This window comes from Protopterus annectens, chromosome 1.part0 (genome assembly GCF_019279795.1).
Source record: "Protopterus annectens isolate FY-2018-M chromosome 1.part0, PAN1.0, whole genome shotgun sequence".
Classification (NCBI taxonomy): Eukaryota; Metazoa; Chordata; order Ceratodontiformes; family Protopteridae; genus Protopterus; species Protopterus annectens.
This window is the reverse complement of record NC_056725.1, coordinates 703,978,748-703,999,354: the sequence shown is the minus strand read 5'-3', so window position 1 is coordinate 703,999,354 and position 20,607 is coordinate 703,978,748. Positions and strand designations below refer to the sequence as shown.

Sequence of the window (20,607 nt, the reverse complement as noted above, 5' to 3'; positions counted from 1 at the left end):
CACTGCAACTTGAACTTGAGACAGGGAAGAAAGAGGACAGGGAGTTCCAGAGGCTTGCAGTGTTGGAGCCACACCCCTTTGAGATATCACTGCAGCGCTGTCATATGGAGCCTGGTGAAGGCCATAAATCCCAGAATCCTGAGTAACTCCTTAGCCGTGATAGAGGAAGAAGATACTGGAAAAAAGGCTGCTGGGGCAGAACCTTGGGGGCAGTGAGCGATGCCAGCATGGGAATGATCTAAAGCTTGCAACTGTGAAAAATAGGATCATGGGAAGGGTGTCAGGTCTGATTTCTGGAGATTTATGGTGAACCTCAGGCTGTGTAAAAAAAAACAGTCAGTAAACTGGAGATCCTACAAAAGACTGCTGGGAAAAGGAGCTTGAATAAGCATATCATCTAGATAGGGAAAAGTCTGTATAACCCGAAGTTTGCAAAAAGCAGTAATAGGAGTGAGGCATTTGGTGAATACCCTTGGGGCAGTAGGGAGGCCAAAGAGGAAAGCAGAGAACTGAAAATGCAAGGAAGAAATAGAGAGCCATAAAAACTTCCTGAACTGAAGGTGAATAGGGATATGAAGGTATGCATTCTTGAGATCTACAGAAATCAGAAAGGCTTTGGGAAGAAATGGAAACAAGGTCTTAAGGGACAACATCTGAATGGAAGGAATCTTGAGAGAGTTGTTCAGCAGAGAAAGATCCAGAATTGATTTCCATGCACCCTTCTTCTGAGGAACCAAAAACATTTTGGAGTAAATCCCTTTTCCTTCCTGGCTGAGTGAAATGAGCTGAATAGTGCCTTGATCCAAAAGGGACTGCAGAATTTATGGAAAATGAGGAAGCTATTCTGGAGTAGGTTAAGGAATTACTGAAAAGAGAGGAAGGGATTTCCAAAACATGAAATGTCACTGGTGGATAATTGAGGGAACCAAAGAATCTGAGGTGATCTAAATCCAAGTTGTAAGAGATAAGGAAAGGCGGAGAGACCAGGGGAACCTGCTTGCGGGGAAGGGAAGGCCAAACGTCAGATAGAACCAGGCTTATTCAGAAAAGAGGCTTCTGGGAAGGAGGTGTCTGAATAGACTTAGCAGGAGTAACCTGCCTAGAAGCCTTCTTACCCTTCGGAGGGGGGCAATTCTGTTTATGACCAAAGGTAGACTTGGATGGATAGTTCCTCTGAAACTTGGGAAAAGGGAAAACAAAAATAAGCTTAAGTTCATGCAAGGCCTTATCCTTATTCTGAAGTGGCTTAAATAAGTCAGCAGCAGCAGCAATCTCAAAAAGACATTTTTTTAATCCAGAGGTGCATCCAAACGTTTGGCCTTGATGTCAGGCAAAGCCTGAAGACATAGCCAGGAATAACGCCTTATCACTGAACCAAAGGCACCAGCCCTGGAAGAGGCATCCACTGCATCATAGCTGCATTTTATTGAGTGAAGGGCAACTTGAGAAGTGGACCCCAAGAGGAAAAGGACAGAAGCCTTCTCCTCAGAATCAGGGATGTCAGAAACCACCTTAGAAATCTGGGAAAGGAGGACTAAAATATACTTGTTTTCATATGAGTTTGGTAGTTAATGGCCCTAAAGGAGAAGGTGGTAGCAGTGTAAACCTTCTTGCCCGACCTTTCTACTTGTTAGAAGCTTAGTAGATGCAACAGCAAAGAGTTTGTTAGAAGAAACTGATACCACTGAAGGATTGTAAATGGGCACTTATAAAGAAATTTGCAGTCCTCAGGCACCTTGTAGAACCTATCCAGCTTTTTTGTCACAGGAGGCTGAGAGGTAGGAGCTACAGAAGCTGCAGAAAACGTATCCAAAAGTGCAGCCAGAACAGGAGGGACAGCTGATGGCTTGGGAGGCTCCATCTGTAGGAGCTCATAGCAAAACTTTTGTATGTCAGAGACCTGGGAATAATCCCACTTAAAATGGTCCATCTTGGAGGCAATGGTATCCTCAAAGGACAACTTTTCAAAGGGGGGGGGGGTCTGAACTCAAAGAATCCTCTTCCTCTAAACTACAGTCCAAGGGGTACGGAATTTGGGAAGAATAGGCCAGGGTTTCTTCCCCAGAATCCAAATGTTCATCAGAGTAATCCATTTCCCAAAGTCTGTTAACAGGAGTGGAAGACCAGAGGGGACAGGAACAGAGAACCTTTGAGAAGGCTTAAAGGACATCAGAATGAAATTCTGCCATTCATGCTAGGGAATTCTCTACAGCAGGGAAATACATTTTGACTTTGGTTTCTTTTTCTGTGGAACGTCTGCCCAAAAAACCCTCAGCGAATCAGACCCTTGATGAGACTCAATAATGGTGGTTGGAATTTCCTTCCTCACTAAAATCTGAGGAACCCCCCTTGGTCCCTTTGATATTATCAGCTGAGGCTCCCCCTTAATGTTATGTGTAGACGTTGGATAAGTTTGTGAAGATGTGTGAGAATTCATATCCATGCCAGCCTCTGATTTGGATGTGGCACAGGAATCCGATCTTGGCAGATGGTTGGCCCTTGGGGCGGGAGGATTCTGCCATGGCACCCCTAAGGCAACATATTAAGTTGTTGTTTCTCAAAATATATGCACAAGGAGAAGTGACTACATAGGGTCTTTGGTACAAACACCTGGTAGATAGAGCACTGCTTATGATCGTGGGAAGTACCCAAGCAAAAAAGTTACTGGTTGTGATGGTCTTTACTGGAATCTGCCTCCCACACTATTTTCCCTTTCTGAATAGCATAAACACAGTACCAAACAATAGTAAAAAAGGAAAGAAAAAAACCCAATGGGGCACTTATCTGAAAAACGACTTGGAAATCAGCACAACAAAAGGCTGTTCAGACTGACATGCGATAATGGTGTTTGGTATGGTGGCAAAAAGTTTTGAGAGTTTGCATCCATACATCATCTTGCGTCAGGATTGTACATGTGATGTACGGTGAATTTAAGATCTGAAGACATTGATATACTGGCCAGATGTTGGGCTATCCTTGGCAAGAGATTCCTTATGCAAAGAATACTGCATGGAAGGACATAAGCTGATATAGTAAGAAAGTCTGTTATTTACCATGCACTTCCTGTACAGTAAAAGAGGAGAAAAGGTGGATATTTGCAAAGGAAGGAATGGGGCTATGGATAACTGACAGAACCTGTGTAATAGACTGAATTACAGAGCTGCAGGGAAAATCTAGGGAGCTAAAGGCCTATCAGCCTAACATCATTGACAAAGTCATTGTTAGAACCCTGAGCTGGTTGCTTTGTTTGAGGACAGAATTGTAAATGACAACAGCCAGCATTAGTTCTTGAGGAGAAGGAGGCAGTCGGTTATACCTAATCCAGTTTTATGAATGAATTATATAGAAATTGACAGGAGAATAGCAGCTGTAATGGTCTACGTGAACAGTACCAAGGCATAAACTTGACCAGGGTGGACCCCTGTCAGTTTATCGAAGTTTCAAAACTTCGAAGACCATATCTCTGAGACCATATGTTAGAAGTTTTGAAACTTCACTTTGTATTGAGATTGCCATACAGTGGGGAACTCTGGATTTGCCATTTTCCTCACTGTAGTGCAATCTCGGAGTTGGTATATTTAATTAGCATGGGGTGCAGACAGTGCTGGAGGGCAAGCCCCCCTGCAAAGATGTAAAGGTACATTTTTTTATTTTTAGTGTTTTGTCTTTTTGTTTCGAAGTTTGAAAACTTCGAATATATGGTCTCAGCCATATGGTCTTCGAAGTTTTGAAAATTCAATAAACTGATAGGGATCTGGCCAGGGTTATGGAGCTGTTAATAAAACTGGAAAGGTGGTGGTTAGACCAAGAGTGAGGAACTCTACTACTGTATAACTGAAGCGTAGGACACACAGTATGGTGATAAGGGCATTATCATGATTAAGCAAATTTATAAAGAGGAATTCTCCAAGAGAATGTCTTTAGTCCACTCTTCTTCCTTTCATTTGTTTCAGACATACACGATGAACTAAAAATAATGATCAGTCTAGTGCACAAGAATGTGTGTGGCAGTTGAAGGTGGAAGGAAATATTTGGAAGGTGTGGGCAAAAAGGTGACACCACATGTTCATTGCAAACAGATATCAAGAGTTACTGCTGCTAGATCACAGCAGCTCTGGTGTGCACTAATGGTAGGGAAAAAAGCTGGGAATATTGAATCTAGAGTAAAAGTCACTGGAAAGGTCCACGAGATAGAGGAAAATATGTCCATTGTTGAGATGAGCTGAAGCTCTTCTTATTAGAGAACGGAAAAGACGGGAGGGAAATTATCAGTTGCACAAGATTTTATAAGGCAAATTTGAAGGGGCCTTCCTGAATAGGAGTAGCAAAGTGGGCTGGAGGGATACAGATTGTAAGGACCATCTACTTCTTCATATGTCAGTGTGTTTCACAAAGAGGGTCACATCTCCATGGAATGTGCTACCACAGTTGGGTGGTGGAACATAATTCGACCAAGGCATTCAAACTAGCATGTAATTTCAGGAGGAGTGCAGGATGATCGAGGTAGCAAATGAAAGATGACAAAATATTAAATTCATTTAAAGGGATAGACTAAGCAAGTTTATTGTTTCTTGCACTGAGCAAACAAACGTAGATAAAGAAAAGTGTTAGGTCTGCCGGTGCAAATGTTGTGTTGCAAAGTTTTAACACACTTCTTAAACTTGGCAGAACAGTTAAGTATGCCTAGCATTATACAGAGAGTTATTGGGACATAAAATTCTTCATTTACAATGCTTAAGCCAGTAAATCTTACTCATAAAATTCATCATTTAAAAAAAATAATGAATATTAAAGTAGGCACAACAGCCAAAAAAATGAAATTTGACAAGTTAGGTTAGACCTTAGGGCCACTAAATAGAAAGTTTCAAAGGCTATAGAGAATATTTGCGTGATGATAGAATGCAGATGTTTATAGTATTTTTCACTCTTGCAGTTAGTTTTGTTTAACACAACTGTTTTCTCCATAGCAGTTTTTGTTTCCCTTTTAATGCATCTGAGATAGCCCTTCCTGCCTCAAGTTGCCATTTAAATGTATTTAATGATCTTATGAAGTAAACACTGCTTCTGTATTAAGACACATATTTTCTTCTTTTGAATATGTTGACTTCTGTGAGCACTAATTTGGAGTTTCATTCATTTTCATCGAAAATGACTAATTCTTTCTGCCATTAATACATTTTCAGATTGGGAGGTGGCCCAAGTGATGCTAAAGAAGTAATGGGACATCCATTCTTTGCCCCAGTTAAATGGCAGGATGTGCTTCAGAAAAAAGTAAGTAAAAGGCTTGCAAAACTGACTAAAATGTGCATGCATTTGTGTGTGTGTGTTTCTGTATTTCTGGTGACCACATTCAATTAGTGAATTGTCTGCCAGTCTGGGGTTGGTGAAATACTCTGCAAGAAGTCCCAAGACTTAGTATTTTTCTTCCTGCCCTCATGTTCATTTAAAACATTTGTAAGCTGGGTTCTAGTAGAGCCATGGCTGCTACATGTACAGTCAGTGGCACCCTGTGCTTCACAGGGGGTGTCTAGCATTCTAGAAACCACTCCTAATGATGTCTGTTTCCTCTGCTCTCCTGTGGAACCATGTATGCTTTTTGTCACATGCAGAAAAGTAATTTGTGAAACTTGAATATTCTTGCTGCAGAAGCCTGCAGCACATCTGACATGCTCCAAGTACTTCACTGAAAGGTCCCAGTAGCTAGAATGGGAAATGCTGTGCCCATACCTTGACTTTCACAGGGAAAGGAGCACTGTGCATTTCCCTAGTGTTAGCCTCTGTGAGTAGCACATCTGCCAGAAGACTCATTATGTGAGTCTGCTTGGAAGCAATTACTGTTTGTTGTATAGTCATGTTATTGTATGTCAGATCTGGCCAGAATTGACGTAGCTGCCACAGTATGCAGTGCTATGCCACTGATATAGTACCAGCAATGGCCAGAAATAAAAAGTACTGCTGAGCACAAACTGGTACCATTTTAAAAAAAATTTCTAAAATCCATTGCTTAAATTTCAGATGTGTTGCAAGTTTTTATTCAGGTGTGCCGACTGGAGTGCAAGGTGCTGCATGTATGTCTGGGCACTTCTTTCAATCTTTTTGTGTCACACTACTGCCTCATTTGTTTGCCCTTCATCATTTGCTTTCATTTATTCACTCAGTTACATGTGATGATTAACCAGGATACAGACCACCATGCTGTTTTGTAGCTTATGTTTCTTAATTGCAAGTACTCTGCACATGGATGTTAATTTTGCAGACTTCACATGCACACTATATATATCCTATTCTGTATACTTTTTTTTTATGCCAAACATCTTTATTAAATGTACACATATGGCAATCTTAAATTTATATAAATGAAAAATATATAAAATTGTATCATTTTAGTTGCAAACAGTTCACATCACAGACACCATTGAAACAACTGTAGTTATAAACATTGTATATCACTGATAAACCATCCACTCATTGTCAGTTAAGCATTATATAGCTCATTCAAATCCTGCATCTTAAACCTCGTTCCTGCTCTGCATATATTGATGATGATATGTAGTCCAATCTCGCCTACATTCTTACCCATGGGTTCGGAGCCGAACCTCTGCTCTGACTCTGCCATACTCTAGCTCAAAGTCTTTCAGTTGGCTGGGCTAAGAAGGTATCCCATGCTGCACTGCTCCCTTTTCCCAGATCTCGTTTGCCGCTCATATAGCTCAGACGTGGTTTCGCTCTTGGCTGTGGCTAAGTATAACTTTTCTCTTTATTGAGGTAGTCTTGCTTCAAAAAAAGCTATTTTCATAGCTGTGTGTTGTGTGTGTGTGTAAGTAGATGTCCTTCAAGGATGCATCTGCAGTCATCACATATGCGTTGTCCTGCCTCAAGCAGCCCTTCGGTTGGCCGGATTCCAAAGTCTGGGTCTGGCCTCGGCTGATGTCCCACTTTCCCCGACGTCAGAGCGTCTGGGGTATAAAAGCATCAGCCGACGCCATTTTCCTCTGTCTTTCTTGCCGCGTGGTGCCCGAAGCAGAAGCAGTTCGCAAGTGCCAGTCGGCCAGCTCCTGTGATTCAGCTACCGAAGACTTTGAAAAAGCTAAGTACCCCGTTGGGGACTCTTTCTTGCCTCAGCCGATGTCAGATAAAGTTAATAATTGTTTAACTTGTGGGAAACAAATACCTCATAAGGATTTCCACTCTTACTGCCTCCCCTGCCTAGGCCCAGACCACGACGTCTCGGCCTGTTCAGCCTGTGCTTCCTTCAACCAACGAACTCTTAGACGTCAGTCGGAGTTTGCAGAGGAATTCTTTGGGGCTAGTTTTGCTTACAAGATGCCATCGGAGACTCCGACTTCGCATTTAGTTAAGAAACGGAAGGACAAGGACCGACACATGTGGCCCGCGGTTTCGGCTGAAACCACTGTCAGGCCTACCGCGAGTGTCTCGGCTGAAACAGAGTCCTTGGTACTTCCGATTACCGAAACCGCGCAACCGACTACCTCGACCCCGGAGGCCCCAGCCAAGTCGGTTATTGAATTACTGGTGTCCAGGAACCTTCCGACACCATTCCTTTAGACAAATCTACTCCTACACGTGGTGCACCAGGCCTCCTGCATCCATGTCCATTAAGGCTTTCTCCAGGGCTAAAGCTGCTAAACTTTCTAAAGCTTTGCCTCCCAAGGTTACCTCTCAGAGACCCTCTGCTGGCTCACAGATTCTTAGCTTAGCAGAGGATCTTATCTCCTTAATTAGAGGTTCTCAACCTTATCCAGACAGGGGCTCACAACCACCTCCAGACAAAAGGCCCAGGGTTGAGCCCTCTGCCCTCCACTCCTCAGATGAGTCCTCAGATGGCTGTACTCTGTCAGACCACCAGGAGGAGGCTTATTCGGCCTACGAGGATTCTGATGCTGAAGAATCTATTCCCTCGGCCTCCCCTCCTGAAGAGTTTTCTTTTGGAGAGACATTACACTCTGAGAGAACATTTTCAATGGCAGGGTCAGGAATTCTCTGATTCTAGAAAGAGATTAAGGACCTTTTTACATTTACCTCAGCATAGGCCTTTAGCTATACCTCCTGTTTTGAATGTCATTGATGATGTGTACTCTGATGCTAGTACAACCCCTGACTCTCTCCCTCCGGCTCCTGCCAAACCTGATAGGTACTACAGGGTCCCGGACTCGCATCTTCACCTGTACAAGGCCCACTCTGCTGATCCAGAAACTATTTCCCAGGGCCCAAAAGGGGTTGCAGCTGCCACTGCTAGAAATCCTCTACCCTCTGAAAGGGAGTCCAGAGCTTTAGAGAGATGGGGTAAAAAAAGTGTATACTTCTGCAACTCTTTCCATGAGGGCATTAAATTGTCAATTTCATATGATACAGTACCAAGAGTATTTGTTAGATGAATTGCATAAGAAACTGTCTTCATCTGAACCCCTTGATCGCAAATCCCTTCAGGATCTGGTACATAACTCCCAGCAGGTTAGTAACCATTTCTTGCAGTGTGGTTATGATGCATTGGAAGCTTCATGTAGGTCAGCTATGACAGGTGCAGTCATACGTAGGCATGCCTGGCTGAAGGAACAATCTCTGCTAGACCATGTTAAAGCTAAGCTTTTGGATGCTCCTATGGAAAAGCAAAAATTATTCGGTTCCACGGCTCAAGAGGTCTTAAAGAAATTTGAAAAAAAGGCAAAATCTGTGCAAACAGTCAAAGATTTTCTGCAAGTCCAACCACCGAGATTCAGCAGAAATTGGCCTACTAAGAACTGGTCCTTTCTGGACTCAGACAGATCTCAGAGAGGCAGGAATAGGCGTGCCAGAGGTAGAGAGCAAGCTAGAGGCTCCTACAGAGGCCGTCAATGGCAGCCTCCCAACCAGAGAGGTGGTGCAGGAACTACAAATGCTACACCAGGACAGACTCAATGACTTTGTTTTGACTTAGCCGACCAGGGCTCAATTAGAAGCACCTTTGGGCGGAAAGCTTTCTTTATTTTCAAAAAATTGGCACAGCATTACAAGGGACACATGGACACTGCAAATAATAGACAAAGGATACAGGTTCCATTTCCACACATTGCCAAAAAGAAAAGGCATGCCAGACCTGCCACCAAATCGGAGGGCAGAGGCTTTGAAACAAATTTCCAACTTAATACAAATGAAAGCTATAGAAAAGGTTCCTCTGTCAGAACAAGGCCAAGGATTTTACTCCAGATTATTCCTTGTTCCAAGAAAAGAAAATCAATGGAGGCCTATTCTCGACTTGTCCGCACTGAATACTTACCTCATTGTGCCAAAATTCAAAATGCTGACTCTACAGCAACTCCTTCCCATGCTGAGCAAGGGGTCTTGGCTGGTGACTCTAGACCTCAAGGAGGCATACCTGCATGTCCCTATCAGACAAAGTTGCAGAAGACACCTCAGATTTCTTGCAGGGTCAGAGCATTATCAATTCTCAGCATTGCCCTTTGGCTTATCTACTGCGCCCAGAGTATTCACGAAATGCCTGGCATCAGTAATTGCACACTGCAGACTTCAGGGGATTCAAATTTACCCATATCTGGACGACTGCCTTATACAAGCAGACAGCCAGCAAACTCTGTTAAAGGACTTGGATTATGCCATCCACCTACTGCAGGCCTTGGGATATACAGTCAACATCCACAAATCAAGACTTGTTCCATCCCAAAGAATAACTTTTCTGGGTGCGGATCTAGACACAACCACCCAAATGGCCTTTCTCACAGAAGAAAAACAAAAACAATTACCGGATTACTTCAAGAATCTGACAAGACAAACTCAGCTGACTGCAAGGAAAATCCTGCAGGCCCTGGGTTACATGGCATCTTGCATTCTTCTGATTCCACAAGCAAGGCTGCATATGAGAAAATTACAATGGTACCTAAGGAGTTAATGGACTCAGCACAGTCACAGTTTAGAAACTTTGATCCCACTCATTCCATGCCTCCAAAAGGAATTTCTGTGGTGGGCTCAAGTCTGCCAGTCGAACAGTGGGTTGCCCTTCAGCAAGCCAAGAGCCAATCAAACCATCACTATGGACGCTTCAGACCAAGGTTGGGGAGCACACTTGGAGGGCAGATGTATCCAAGGGCTATGGTCACAAAGGGAGCTACGCATGCACATAAACCAAAAGGAAATGCTGGCAGTGTCACATGCAATCGAGGCCTTCAAACTTTTTCTTCATCAAGGCCACCTACTCATAAGGACAGACAACACCACAGTTATGTGGTACATAAACAAGCAAGGAGGCACCCATTCCTACCCTCTTTGCAGACTAGCAATGAATCTATGGGAACTTTCCTTGAAACTCAATATACAGCTGCAGTCCCAGTTTGTGCCAGGGAAAGACAATATACTGGCAGACAGCTTAAGCAGAAATATCATGGATGCACACGAATGGATGCTGCACCCAGACATCTTCTTACTCATAACACAATCAATGGGATGACCGGAAATAGACCTGTTCGCCCCCCCCCCCCCACAATCATCAACTGAAGAAATTCTGCTCAAGGACATACCACCCACAAGCATGGAAAGTGGACGCTCTCTCTTTCAGCTGGAAAGCTCTAACAGTGTATGCTTTTCCACCTCTTCCATTAATGACCAAGGTCTTACTGAAGATCAGAACAGAGCAGCCCAGAGTGATTATGATAGCTCCAAACTGGCCAAGACAGCACTGGTACCCACTGTTAAAGAGCATGTCACATACGAAACCGTGGCCTCTACCCCTATGGCCACTTCTACTGACACAGCACAATTTCAAGACTCTGCATTCCAACCTGAAAACCTTGCAACTAACTGCCTGGAAAATACCTTGACTCTTCCTCAGGATAAGCTATCCCAGAGAGTGAAGGATATTATTATGGAAGCTCGCCAGCCTTCCACAAGGAAGGCATATTCAGCAAAATGGAAAAGATTTCATATTTGGAACACAACAAAGGGCCTAGATGCGACAGTGATGAAGATGGCACATATACTGGAATATTTGGCAGAATTGTTCCACAACGGCCTGTCTTACTCTTCATTAAGACACATGCTTCAGCAATTTCAGCAGAATGCAATGTTGTTCCACCTGTCTTCTCTCATCCTCTCCTGAGACAGTTTCTAAGAGGAATCAAAAACATCAATCCTCCAAGGAAACCACCTCTACCTACTTTGGGACCTTAACTTCGTGTTGGAAAAACTAACACTTCCTCCCTTTGAACCAGCAGCATCTGCAGATCTACAGTTTCTGTCTTGGAAAACTGCCTTTCTTCTGGCCATAACCTCAGCAAGAAGAGTATCTGAGTTACAACCTCTAATGGCAGTACAGCCATTTCTTATTTTTCATCAGGACAGAGTTTCTTTGAGAACCAATCCTACATTTATGCCAAAGGTGGTATCCAGGGTATCTTTGAACCAAGCTATTCACTTGCCTACCGTCTTCCCACATCCACAAAATAAAGGGGAGAAGCTTCTGCACAGCCTGGACATTCACAGACAGTTGCGCTACTACTTGGACAGAACTAAAAGTTACAGAAAGACTGACCAGCTGTTTGTAGCATATGCTGCTGGGGCACAAGGAAAAGCAATTTCCAAACAGACAATTTCAAAATGGATAGGAAATTGCATTTGTTTTTGTTACTCCTTTCATGGAAAAAACTGTGCCAGCTAACATTAGACCTCATTCCACAAGAGCCACAGCCACCTCCACAGCCTTCCTAAGAGGGGTGGCTACCAAAGACATTTTAGAAGCTGCTACATGGAGCTCCGTGCATACATTTGCCAAGCATTACAATTTACCTTTATATTCCAGATCCAGAGCAGGCTTTGCTACGGCAGTCCTGCAGGGTATTTTAGCTACACCATCCTTTACTTAGTACCTCCACCCCCAGATTGGCTATGGTATTCTACCCATATGTGATGACTGCAGATGCATCCTTGAAGGAACATAGTACAGTTTTGTACCTACCATAAATGTAGATGTCCGATAGGTATGCATCTGCAGTCAGGTTTACCCTCCCTCCTTCCCCTCTGTGGTATTTTTTGGGTGCTTACCCCTTTTATAGTGGTATTTTTTGGGTACTTACCCCTCTTATAGCTAGCTGGGGGGATCTGTTATGGTGTATTTGTTTTTATAATACTGTGCATGTTTGGATTTGTTTTTTAAAATGCATCTCTCCAAATTTTAGCCTTCCTTAGAGGGCACCTGGCATCTGGGGCAAGAAAAACTGAGGAAAATGGCGTCGGCTGATGCTTTTATACCCCAGACGCTCTGACGTCGGGGAAAGTGCGACATCAGCCGAGGCCAGACCCAGACTTTGGAATCCGGCCGACCGAAGGGCTGCCTGAGGCAGGACAACCCATATGTGATGACTGCAGATGCATACCTATCGGACATCTACATTTATGGTAGGTACAAAACTGTACTTTTTATAATTTGGTGTACTTTTTTTCTCATAGTATTGTATTTTGTGGTGTCCCGCTAACTGTTTCCCCTATGGGCTAGGCCCGTTTCAGTTAGAGGACCTAGTCCGCCCCTTCTTCTGTGTTGTTTGTTAGTAGGTACCTATCCGTCGGGTTAGGGCCGTTTAAGTTAGAGGACCTAGTCCTTTCCCTATGTTCCTATTGAGACCGCTTAAGTTAGAGGTCTTTTGTGATTGTCTGTTGGTTTTTTCTTAGTTCCCACGCTTGCAGCTTCTATATTAACAGTTGGTGGCTTTTTCCTTCACTATGTCTAAGGATATGAAAGAGCATAAGCCCTCAGGCTTTAAGAAATGTACTAAATGTGGTTATAAGATGTCTATCACTGATGGGCACTCTGTTTGTGTTCATTGTCTGGGGGCTATTCACCTCCAGGAATCTTGTACATTTTGCCATGAATTTAGCCCGTGTGTTCTTCAGGAGAGGAAGAACAAACTAATTTTGAAAGGACTTTTGAAACCCTCCTTCGAGGAGGATTTGGGAAGAGCTTCTAGCTTTACGTTCTCTCCCTCTAAGAGTAAAACTTCCAAGGCTAAAAAGCATTCTCCGGCTCCATCTGTATCCTCTGAGCCTCTGGAGAAAGTAATAAAATCTACTGTGGCATCCTCGGCTCCACTGTCTTTGGAGCCGCAGAAAGTTAGTATATTGACGGAATCTGCTTCGGCTCCAAGTCCCTCGGAGCCAATTGCGGAGGTGCTTGTTCGGAGCTGGTCTCCAAATTTTAGGCTGGTCTCTCCTACTCGCAGGTCTCCTTCATAGAGGAGGCCTAGATCTCCTGCCTTATCTTCTAGGTCCTCCAGGACTGTTTCAGATGTGGATGTAGATAGAGTGGTACAGAGACTGCTCCAATCACCGGTACTGGCAAAATTGTTTTTGGCTCCAACCCAGCCAGCGTCGATACTTCGATCGAATCTCAGCTTTCGGAGCCGGAGTGTTCGGCGCCGTCTGATGTCCCTAGGTCGGCTCCAATGGCCCATCCTGGCTTATCGGCTCCGGCTTCAGCTCCGACCCCGTCGGCTCCGTCCACAGGGTCCAGGACTCATGGTTCCTCGGTCAGACCCGAGGGGGAGGCCTCGGGATAGTTTTTGGCTCCTAGCCTCCCTCTCAGTGCTTCGGCGCGGGAGAGCCTGACCCTTGCTTCGGCCTTTGTCCCTTCTGCTATGAGGTCTTCCATGGCTGGTCGATCTTCGGAGCCGGGGGGGACCAGCATTTGAGACCATGTGGAGCGCGCTGGCCAGGTCCTCAGCTGCATAATTCAGCACTGACACTCTGTCCCCTCCAGCTCCAGTGCGGGTCTCTGATTGCCCTCTATCTTTCGACAGCGGAGACTCGAGGCCTCAGGATACCCCCATGAGTGGTCCCCTTATTTCTGAGGGCTCCTCAGTGTTTTTGCCTGAGGAGCCACCCCGAAAAAGAACGTGTAAGAGGAAGCACATTGACTCCCAAGATGAGTCCCTCACGGCAGACACCAACCTCGAGGAATCTGAGGGGTCCCCCAAGTCATCCTCTGAGGATGTCTCTTTCTCTGACATCCTAGAAATGTTGAAGCAGAGTGGTCCACGGCCCCTCCAAAGTGCCCTCCGAGGAGGAGGAGTTGGTGTTCCTAAAGGCCTTTGGGGCTCAGCCCTCCACCACCTGTGTATCTCCACCTTTCGACGAACCTCTGGATCTGGTTTATCGAAGGGTGTGGGAAACCCCTGACTCTGTGGTACCAGTCCCCAGGAGACCCAACAAATACTTATCCGCCACCTCTGATAAAGTGTTTCTATCCAAGGGAGTTCCTGTAGATGCCATGGTGGTGGCAGCAGCCACCAAGAAGGAACTGGCTGAGACTTCATCTACCGTCCAGCCTCCTAACAAGGTGTCTAGGACCTTGGACCGGTACGGAAAGCGTATGTTTTCTTCAGCGGCCTTTACTCTGCGGTCACTGAATTACTTATCACATTTTACATGGTTCCAGAGATCTCCTGAAAGAGCTTGGAGATACTCTGCAGGGTAATGTTTCTGATGCGGTGGCTCAGAAGGTCAACGCTCCGATGTCTATCCTCAGTTCTGTTGCTAACTCCTCCATGAGGCTGATCTCTTATGCAGCTGAAGGAGCGGGTAGGGCATCAAGTTCGGGAGTTGCTCTTAGAATACACTCCTGGATGCGCCTTTGTAATTTCGCGGAGGCCTTCAAGTCCACGTGCACCAACGCCCCATTTGATGGTTCCTCCGTATTCGGAGCCAAGGTGAAGGACACACTCACTAGGTGCGAGCAAGAGAGAAAAACTTTGTCTGCTGTAGGAGTCTATTTTTCCCTCCCGTCTAGGCCTTATCCCAAGACCCAGAGGGGTGGAAAGATGTGGTTCAAAAAATCGCAGAGGTTTTTTCATGACGTACAAGGTGAGTCCCCCTCCAGAGGCAGGGGAGGGGGTGGTAATTCTGGCAGACACTGCCGTAGGGGCAGAGGAGGCCCGCGTAACCAAAGATAACGTGATTCCTTTCATGGTTCTCCCTACCAGCGCTCCTGATGGGAGGCCCAACTGTGCATTTCCAGAGCCAGTCGGGGGTCGCATTTCAATATACCTAGAGGCCTGGCAAGGTATCACTCATGACCAATGGGTATTAAAAATAGTTTCCAGAGGATATCGCATTCCCTTCTCTTCAGCTCCCCCTCTGATCAAAAAAATCCCAGATGTTCCACCCAATCAAAGGGATTCCGCAGCTTCAGAGGTTTTAAAGCTGCTAGAAAAAGGAGCCATCCAGCATGTCCTCTCAGACCAGATCGTATTAGGGACTTGCTCCAGATTCTTTTTGGTGCTGAAAAGGACAGGGGACCTGAGACTCATTTTGCATCTCAGCAGATTGAACACCAATGTGAAGAAGTCCAAGTTCCGAATAGTCACGTTGCAATCTATTCCCCCATTGTTGGGAAAAGAAGTGTGGATGTGCTCCATCGACCTCAAGGATGCTTACTACCATATAAAGATAGACCGGGCATCCAGAAGTCATCTATGCTTCCGGCTGGGAGCCAGTGGTTTTCAATTTCGCGCCCTGCCCATTGGTCTCACCACAGCCCCCAGGGTGTTCACTAAATGTATGGCAATGGTGATGGCTCACTTGAGACGTCAGGGATTCCAAGTGTTTCCGTATCTGGACGATTGGCTCCTTACTGCCACCACCAGGCATCTACTCCTACAAACCAGAGACGCCACGATCAAACTGTGTCAACAATTGGGTATCACTCTAAATTGGGAAAAGTCTGCCTTGTTGCCCTCGCAGCGTGTCACCTTTATAGGTGCTGAGTTCGACACCGTACTCAACAGGGCGTTTTTACCACTGGAAAGGATTTAAAGTTTACAACAGCAGGTGTACTCATTACTCCCTTTGAGAAGAGTGAAGGCAAGATTGATCCTCAAATTGTTGGGAATGATGGCTGCTACAATTATGTTGATGTCCTTCAAGAATGCAACTGCAGTCCTTACATATGGGTTGTCCTGCCTCAGGCAGCCCTCGGTCGGCCGGATTCCAAAGTCTGGGTCCGACGTCGGCTGATGTCACCTCCTCCCCAACGTCAGAGCGGCAGGGGTATAAAAGTATCAGCTGACGCCATCTTCCTCAGTCTTTCTTGCCGCGCGGTGCCCGAAGCAGAAGCAGTTCTCAAGTGCTGGTCGGTCAGCTCCTGTGTTTTTCGTATCTGAAGTCATCAAAAAAGCTAAGTACCCCGTTGGGGATCTTTTTTCTTGCCTCAGCCGATGTCAGAAATAACTGAAAAAGTTAATAACTGTTTGTCTTGTGGTAAACAAATACCTCATAAGGATTTCCACTCTTACTGCCTCCCCTGCCTTGGCCCAGACCACGACGTCTCGGCCTGTGCCGCCTGTGCTTGCTTCAATAAGCGCACACTCAGGTGCAGGGCAGAGTTTGCTGAAGACTTTTTTGGCGACAAATTCTCCTATACCATGCTGTCGGAACAACCGACACCTCATATTTCCAAAAAACAGAAGGACCGGGACCGACATCCTCGGCCCGCGACTTCCACCGACTCCACGCCAAAAATTACCGCGAGTGCAACGGTCTCTTCTGAGGCGGTTCCTCCACCGCTCCGGACCGACGACACTACATTACCGATTACTCCGGCCCCGGAGCCTGCGCCGGTGGTTGATTTTCCTCCAGATTCTGAAGCCCAAGATTTACTGGAGACCATACCAGTGGACAAGGTTACTCCAGCACGTGGGGCAGCTAGGCCCCCTATGTCTATGTCTATCAAGGCCTACACACGTGCTAAGGCTGCTAGCCAGGCTATGTCTCACCCTCCTAAAGCTCTTCCTCAGCCCACTACTGATAGACAAATCATGTCTTTAGCCGCAGATTTAATTTCTTTAATCAGAGGCTCTCAGGCCCATCCTGAAAGAGGATCTCAGCCACCTTCTGACAAACACCCAGGGTTGAGCATACTGACACCCTTTCTTCAGATGAAGCCTCTGGTGACTCTGATCACTCAGATACCCAGGAAGAGTCCTTCCAGGCCTACGAGGATTCTGATGCGGAGGATTCTATCCCCTCTGCCTCCCCTCCTGAGGATATTTCTTTTGGGGAAGTTCTTCACTCCATGAGGGAACACTTTCAGTGGCAAGGCCAGGAATACTCCGATTCCAGAAAGCGGCTTCGTACCTTCCTTAAGCTACCACAACACAGGCCTTTAGCTATCCCTCCAGTGCTTGATGTTCTGGATGATGTGTACTCAGATTCGAGTGCTTCTCCTGATTCTCTCCCTCCTGCTCCTGTCAAGCCGGACAGGTACTACAGGGTTCCTGAAACCCGTAAACATTTCTTTAAGGCCCATGCTGTTGATCTTGAAACAATTTCCCAGGGGCCCAAGGGGGTCACTACATCCACGGCCAAGAATCCCTTGCCCTCAGACAGGGAAGCTAGGTCCCTGGAAAGGAAGGCCTTGCAGGATGTGGTTCACATCTCACAGCAGGTTAGCAACCATTTTCTTCAGTGTGGATATGATGCATTGGAAGCTTCATGTAGGGCAGCTATGACAGGGGTCGTCATACATAGACATGCATGGTTAAAAGATCAGCCATTACCAGATCATGTTAAAGCAAAGCTTCTAGATGCTCCTCTGGAAAAGCACAAGCTGTTTGGTACTAATGCTCAGGATGTGTTGAAATCAATTGAGGAAAAGGCTAAATCAGTGCAAACAGTCAAGGGTTTCCTCCAGGTTCAGCCTCCTAGGTTCAGCTGGAATTGGCCTTCTAAGAATTGGTCCTTTCCGGACACTGACAAATTTCAAAGGGGAAAAAACAGGCGTGGCCGAGGAAGAGGGCAATACAGAGGCTCCTACCGGGGACGCCAATGTCAACCGACTAATCAGAGAGGTGGCGCAGGGACTTCCCCTGCCCCACAGGGACAATCACAATGACTTGCCTTTGACACTGCCAACCAAGGCTCAAAGAGAAGCACCTTTAGGCGGAAAATTATCCTTATTTTCAAAAAAGACCAAGGCTACAGGTTTCACTTCCATACATTACCAACAAGACAAGGCATGCCAAACTTGCCACAAAATCAAAGGGCAGAGGCATTCAAACAAATTTCAAAGCTGAAACAAATCAAAGCAATAGAAAAGGTTCCTCCTCAGGAACAAGGCCAGGGATTTTACTCAAGACTGTTCCTTGTTCCAAGAAAAGAAAAGCAATGGAGACCTATACTGGACTTGTCCGCTCTAAACACTTTTCTCATTGTACCAAAATTCAAAATGCTGACGTTACAGCAACTTCTTCCCATGTTGGGCAAGGGGTCTTGGCTGGTTACTCTGGACCTCAAGGAGGCATACCTGCATGTCCCAGTCAGACACAGTTGCAGAAGATACCTCAGATTTCTTGCAGGGTCAGAGCATTATCAATACTCAACATTGCCGTTTGGCTTATCTACTGCGCCCAGAGTATTCACGAAATGCCTGGCATCAGTAATTGCACATTGCAGACTCCAGGGGATACAAATATACCCTTACCTGGACGACTGCCTTATACAAGCGGACAGCAAGCAAGCCTTGACAAAAAACTTGAGTTATGTCATTCACTTACTACAGGCTTTGGGATACATCGTCAACTTACAAAAATCAAAACTACTGCCATCCCAACAAATAACTTTTCTAGGAGCCAAACTAGACACAGAATCTCAAATGGCTTACCTCACAGAAGAGAAGCAAGAACTACCACCACATTACTTCAAAAGCCTAGCAAAGCTCACCCAGATGACTGCAAGGAAAATCCTGCAGGCCCTGGGTTTCATGACATCTTGCATTCTACTGATTCCACTGGCAAGACTACACATGAGAAAACTACAATGGTACCTAAAAAGTGTATGGTCTCAACACAGCCACAACTTAGAAGCAATTATCCCACTCATCCCATGTCTACAAAGGGAATTTTTGTGGTGGGCCCAAGCAAGCCAGTTAAAGGTATGCCTTTCAACAAGCCTCAGACAAGCCAAACCATTACAACAGATGCCTCAGACCATGGATGGGGGGGGCGCACATGGAGGGCAGATGTATTCAAGGTCAATGGGCACCCCAGGAAGTACATCTGCACATCAATCAAAAAGAGATGTTAGCAGTAATGCATGCAATCGAGGCTTTCGGAAAATATCTTCAGCAAGGCCACCTACTAATAAGAACAGACAAACACCACTGTTATGTGGTACATAAACAAGCAGGGAGGTACTCATTCTTACCCCCTTTGCAGACTAACAATGACTCTTTGGGAAAAATCCCTGAAATTGAACATACAGCTACAGTCCCAGTTTGTTCCGGGCAGGGACAATGTTCTAGCGGACAGTCTAAGCAGAAACATCCTGGATCCACACGAATGGATGTTGCATCCAGACATTTTTGCACAAATAACTTCTGCATGGGGAGGCCGGACGTAGACCTCTTTGCCTCCCACCTCAATCATCATCTGAAAAAGTTCTGCATGAGGTCACATCATCCACAAGCCTGGAAAATAGATGCTCTCTCATTCAGCTGGAACTCTCTCAAAATCTATGCATTCCCACCTCTACCATTAATGACCAAGGTGTTACTAAAGATCAAAGCAGAGCAACCGAAAGGCATCTTAATAGCTCCAGATTGGCCAAGACAGCACTGGTATCCACTACTAAGGAGTAGAACTTGCACCAAACCGTGGACCCTGCCTCTATGGTCTCCACTCTTGACTCAGCACAATTACAGGACGGTTCATCCAAACCTGCAAACTCTGCGCCTGACAGCTTGGAGGGTCCCATGATGTCTCCGCATATCTCTTTCTCCATGGAAGATCAACAGATACTACTGGAAGCACGCAGACCTTCCACCAGAAAAGCTTATTCGGCCAAATGGAAGAGATTCAGCATCTGGAATACCAACAAGGGACAGGATGCATCAGTAATGAACATTCCACAGATATTGGAATACTTGGCAGAGATGCTGCATAATGGACTTTTCATATTCTTCCATAAAAATACATGCTTCAGCAATTTCAGCAAGATACAACACTGATCCTCCTGTGTTCTCACATCCTTTGCTGAGACGATTTCTAAGAGGGGTAAAGAATATCAAGCCTCCCAGAAAACCACCAGTGCCTGCATGGGACCTCAATTTCATGTTGGAAAAATTAACTCTTCCTCCCTTTGAGCCAGCAGCATCTGCAGAATTACAATATCTTTCCTGGAAAACAGTTTTCCTGTTGGCAATAACCTCAGCAAGGAGAGTTTCGGAGATACAGGCCCTCATGGCAGTTCCTCCATTCCTCATTTTTCATCAGGACAGGGTTTCTTTGAGAACCAATCCTTCCTTTATGCCAAAAGTGATCTCCAGGGTGTCTCTAAATCAAGCAATTCACCTGCCTACTTTCTTCCCCAATCCTCAAAATAAAGGGGAAAAACTGCTGCACACTTTGGACATTCACAGACAACTGCGCTACTACTTGGACAGAACTAAGGCACACAGAAAGTCTGGCCAACTATTTGTAGCTTACGCTCCTGGGGTACAAGGAAAAGCAATTTCCAAACAATTAATTTCAAAATGGATTGGACATTGCATCAGATTTTGTTATTCCTACCATGGAAAGGGTGTGCCAGCCAATGTCAGACCACACACCACCAGAG

General features: G+C 45.4%; 1 protein-coding gene across 1 annotated transcript in view; it reads left to right on the top strand.

Annotated features, from left to right (window-relative positions):
• AKT2 (AKT serine/threonine kinase 2) overlaps positions 1-20,607 on the top strand; it is a 1,641,635-nt gene that overhangs the window by 1,061,386 nt on the left and 559,642 nt on the right. Inside the window, exon 10 of the mRNA XM_044062375.1 lies at positions 5,184-5,271. Within this exon, the coding sequence (XP_043918310.1) occupies positions 5,184-5,271 (88 nt within the window). The remainder of the gene's footprint in view (positions 1-5,183; positions 5,272-20,607) is intronic.